This window comes from Mustela nivalis (genome assembly GCF_964662115.1).
Source record: "Mustela nivalis genome assembly, chromosome: 1".
In the NCBI taxonomy this organism is placed as follows: Eukaryota; Metazoa; Chordata; class Mammalia; order Carnivora; family Mustelidae; genus Mustela; species Mustela nivalis.
The window spans coordinates 190383157-190388404 of NC_139020.1; the positions used below are offsets into that span (position 1 = coordinate 190383157).

Here is a 5248-nt window from a genome sequence, read left to right on the forward strand (position 1 = left end):
CCAAACACTTTGTAAGCACAGTCATCTGTAAGGTGTCAATATTAATTTATTTAACCAATGACCCACTGCTGGATATTTAGGTTATTTACCCATCACTATTAAAACAAACAAACAAACAAACAAACAAAACAAACAAAAAAAACCCACCACATTAAATGTCCTGATAGTCAAAATTTAGTGCACATAATTATGTTTTCAAAATTTCTAGAAGTGAATTTTTTGAAACAAGGCTGTACGTTTTTATTAAAGTTATTTTATTAAAGTTATATGTCGTTTATTTAAGTTATTAAAGTTGTATGTGGCAGACTTCCATCCTTTTGACAGCAGATATAATCACTGGAAAAAGCCGAGAAACACTGGGGGTCAAATCTGGTGATTAAAGCAAGAGATCAAGCGAGGTAATACTATTTTTAGTCGCAAGCCTCTGACTGTTCAGCAGTGTGACTGGTTTTCATATGTGACCCAGAGTGACTCTGAAGGCAGTTGCAACAAGAATACCAAACTGTTGTAAGCCTTGGCTCGTTATCAAACTAAGCATATTACTTCCCAAAGACACAGTCATGAAGGGGATGAACAGAGCTAGGTGACGATGCTTTCTCAGGATTCATGATACTCCAGTTACGTCTAATTCACACATGTAGAAGGTCTCAACAGCTGAGTTACCCAATTCATTTTAAATAGCTGCACTGGTTCTCCTGAAACTTAAATATGTGCAGTTTTTCCAGTGTGACATTCTCATAAACATTTATTTACCACTCGAATGACACCTCACGTGTTACTTTTTAATTTTCATACTATGATTAGGCATCTAGATAGTACTCTCTCCATTTTATAAATGAAGAACCAGAGACTCAAAGAAGGTAAGTGATTTGCCCTCAAGGCAAAAGCTGCTAAAAGGCACAGCCAGGAAGCTAGGAAGGATCTGTTTAGCTTCGGTGCCACGTTCCTTTTCTGAGCCAGCCACGCAGTACCTCTGGGTAATTCTTAAATATATCATTATACAGTTGTTCAATCTTAACTACTATGATTAAAATTTCTTAACAACTATTACTACCAGTGAATAATCCTACTCTTTATTTAACCTGGAAGTGAACTGAATGAAACTGGAGGGATTGCTTATGAATAAACTCATTTATATTCTTAAGAAAAACTGGCAGTAACTGCAAAATCCCATTAATTCAATTTGAATAAAGTAAATATTGATACTAGACTCTACATTTAAAGAGACTTGTCTGGCAAGTGAGTCACGTTTTAACAATAACCATCGTAAAAGGGGGAAAATTAGAGCAGTAAGTTGAATAAAAAGCTAATAAAACTCAAAGGAAACAGCTCAGTGTTTTCTTTTAAACCCTGAAGAACACCAAATATATATTATGTTCCATTAAGAGTCATTTCAAGAAAAGATTATTAACAATCTAATAGTGAACACTAAGAATTTCAATGATATCCAACTCAAAAATGCATAGGGAGAGTAAAGTTATTTTATTAAATCATGCACATCACGTGTGTTAGTGCAAATAGTTTAATCTGTACTCCAGAAATTCTATTGTACTTTATATCTTTACAAAATAGATTTAAAACAATTATTTACTTTAAAAAATGTAATTCTGAAGTTAAGCATTTCAGAACAATATTTGCAATAACCTATATACAAGAGGTACTGGGTACCACTGGCATATTAGCATTCTGTGGTGGAGTGGCTTCCTGCAACAGAAAATGATGAAATGAACTATATGACAGCATTTTCTACAAGTCGTTTGTGACTAATTCCTCCATAAATCTAGTGATCCTCCCAACAGCAAATCCCAAATAGCTTAAAATATAACCTTTAAAGTATAAACAACGACTGCCAAACATCACAAGGCAAATTATATCCTAAACTTCTATTTCAACATTTGGCTAGGCCTGTGGATTGCCACAGAACAATCAAGCCAATTCACTGACATCCCTCCCAGTCTTCATTGACTGAAAAATTTAACTATGTGATACTTTAGGATATTCTATGACCTAAATAAATTTTATTGACATAACTGTGGTGCCGCACAAAACCATAGCTAAACTTTCACTTCTGTGTTTTAAATTTATAACATCAAGCAGTGTTTAGGTGCCTCACTGTGCATGGAACACTATTAATCTTGGGAATAATGCTTCTCATAAACAGAAAGTCCCAATTAACAACAGTAAAAAGAAAATAACCATTTGCATACCCGACCAGGAAATCTGTTGGTAGGTAACAACAGCTCACCTTGAACATGAATTAGCTTTGAAATATCATAACCAAATTAAGTCAGTAAAAGCTTATCTAAAGAGATATTAATTCTTTCTTCAATTAAACATGCTTGGAGGAAGAGATGATAGAAAAAAAAAATCATGCTTCCTAAAATGCTGTATATGAGAAAGTAACTTGGCTTTTAAAGAAAATATCTCTTTAAATACATGAGGTTTAATAAATTACATTCCAATTGACTTAACAGTTTGGTTTACTGCACTGAAATTGTAGGATTGTTTTTGCTCCCAGAAATACTTCAGTTTGCTCAAGAAAATACACACTCTCATGGAAAGTTTTTCAAAGTTGATGTCCTCCACATTGTCAAGTCACATTAAGGCTGAACAAGCGTGCACATATTCCCCAAATTATCACTAGAACAGAATTATTTTCCAAGTGTATTTCTCTTTAAAAAAAGAAAGAAAGAAAGAAAGAAAGAAAATCCACACAAATAGTTGTCTCTAAGTCTTGTTCCCAATAGCTCAGTGGTTTTATAACAAGTAAAAATGGCGTAAATATGTAAAAAATATATATATATGTGTATATATTTCAAACTGATAGGCACTGAGCACACAGGGCCTCTCTTCCCATGTATGTACTGGTTGTTTGGTTTGGGTAGTTATCGAATCAGAAAAATGAATTATCTGGCCATTAGAATTCAGAGTAAAATACCCATAAATTTAATGTTATAAATAATTTGGTGTACCAAGAAGCCTACTTTAGGCCACCATAATATTCAGAATCTCAACATACTAATTTAAAAATTACATGAAAAATTGCAAGCAAATTATTGCTTACAGTAGAATAAAGTCACAATTTTATATCCTCTTTATAGATAGATACATTTTATATAATTTAAAGCAATGACCCTACAGCTGTATTCTTGCACTTCTGCTGTCTTAAGAGGTAAAAAGGAAGAAAATGGTTCTGTTTGTCCCCAGCATGAGTGTGATGCCAGCTTCTAAAGGGAGGACGGTGTACGGACTCAAGAAACGCTCTCATGGAGACGCTCTGGCAAGACCTGGCACGTACAGCACGATGGCTGTCACCGCAACCAGGGCAGCCAACATGGGCATCCAGGGCCAGGGTTTCTGTGTGGAAAGAAACCAAGAGTCAATATCGCATTCTTCCCTCTCTTTTCATACCTATTAACCCCTTGGTTCCAGAGAATCCTGAATACTTAACAGAATATTAGAAAAACCTTATCTTTGCAGGAGAATACATTTTAAAAAGCAAAGGAAAAAGGGTGAGGGAGTACAGGTGTGAGGAGAGCTGTGACAGCAGGAACGCTTTTAGAGGACGGTTGTCTGCAAGTCTGATACAGCTCAGGAAAGTCTTAGGCAGTTTTCAATTTCGTTACAGTTGAAACCTAATAGTGACTTCTAAGAAAACTTGTGGGCTCAGCCTGCTTTACTTATTCCAGTATCCATATATTACAACTAACGGATATACACGGATGCCTGGAATACATGTCTGCCTAAATGTTTATTTCTTGATAAAAACCAGATTTGTATGTTGGGGTAGTTTTATACAAGCAGCTAGTGGGTAAGGTGGCAGAAAGAAAATGGTCTAAGCTTTGATTCTCTAATGTGAGACCACAGAAGACAAGCTCAGATGGGGTTCAAGAAAAGGAAGTACTAATAGGACCCTGCCTCTTTGACACTTTTGGTAAAGACCATGTCCCAATGTAGTAATGTCATGGATTATCTCGTATGTTCTACTAACACACATGCTTGTTGCAGGTAAGCATGGGTGGGCGACTCCCTATTAACTTTCAGAGGGCCTTATGAAACTAACGTGCTCTGGCAGACAGCTTTTACTTTCACTAGCGTACTGAGAGTCTTAATGACAAAGCTGGCTTTTAAAGAAATATTCTGATTTGCAGATCAAGGCTCAGAGAGATATGGGATAGGTTTAGACTCTCATAAGTATGTACACATTGGGGTTGAGATTGCAAGCCAATGGCTCATTATGCTAATCTTATCCTTTTTCGTCTTCATAGTCACAGTGTAAATACAGGTAAAGAGTTGAAAGGAAGAAACTCTACATTATGGAATAGAAGAGGGAGAGGAGGAAAGCTGGCTGAAAATTTCAAAGAGGCAAACGCTTCATTTCTCATTCAAATCTGATTAAACACTTAATTGGGGGGGGGTACCAATATTGCAGCAATTCTTAGTTTACTCCAGTTTGCTAGAGACAAAGACTCAGTTAAAGGCAGCACATTAACAACTGGTTAGGTTGGAATTAATTCATGGTTAGCAGTACTACAAAGGAAACAAGACAAAATGTTATGTGATTAGTTGATTGTTCAAATCATTCGTATGACATAATACATGGCATACTAAATGAAGGGTTTGCTTCAGGTAACAAAATACCTGTGTGGTTTTGCCATGCACTATATTACAAATATGGCACAAACAGGTGACGGGGACAAACAGACAAGGACTCAACAGTAGTGCTTGTACCTTTCTCTACCACAATGGACCGAAACACCAAAACAGGAAAGCCAGGAATAGGCCGATGAATACGGCTGGGACGGGTTGTAATATGGAAGGCTAAAGAAGGGAAGGGATATTAAAATCATTTTATGCTATAAAAAAAATCAGATAAGATGATTTAGACCCATGGTGGGAAGGAGGGTAGGAAGACTGAAGTAATAGAAGTAAAAGCACTCAGGTTTTGTACTGATTCAAACATTTTAAAGACATCTAATACAATCTAGAATGACGGGACTGTGGTACTAACTACCAGTTTAAAAGGGACAGCTGGAGGCAGTGGACAATGTGGGTGCCCCTAATCCCTAATGAAATGTAGCACTTCAAGACAGAGCAATGGCAACACTTCACCAACTAATGCTCTGCTTGACCTTACATTACTTTTGTTCCACAGCTGGAATCCATTATTTGATAATGTACTCTCTTAGAAATGGCTAAAGTTGGGCGCCTGGGTGACTCAGTGGGTTAAGCCGCTGCCTTCAGCTCA

The 5248-nt window shown here is 36.5% G+C and overlaps 1 protein-coding gene across 48 annotated transcripts in view; it reads right to left on the reverse strand.

Annotated features, from left to right (window-relative positions):
* Nucleotides 1-1463: 1463 nt before the first annotated feature.
* The window catches only part of SLMAP (sarcolemma associated protein), a 140714-nt gene continuing 136929 nt past the window's right edge, over nucleotides 1464-5248 (reverse strand). For 25 of the 48 annotated variants that reach the window (XM_082738801.1, XM_082738787.1, XM_082738793.1 and 22 more), the window contains one exon: nucleotides 1464-3357. In XM_082738801.1, the coding sequence (XP_082594927.1) occupies nucleotides 3265-3357 (93 nt within the window). In that variant the 3' untranslated portion in view covers nucleotides 1464-3264. Of the gene's footprint in view, nucleotides 3358-4731; nucleotides 4822-5248 lie in introns of all 48 variants that reach the window. The other 23 variants (XM_082738810.1, XM_082738804.1, XM_082738808.1 and 20 more) reach the window with 1 other exon arrangement.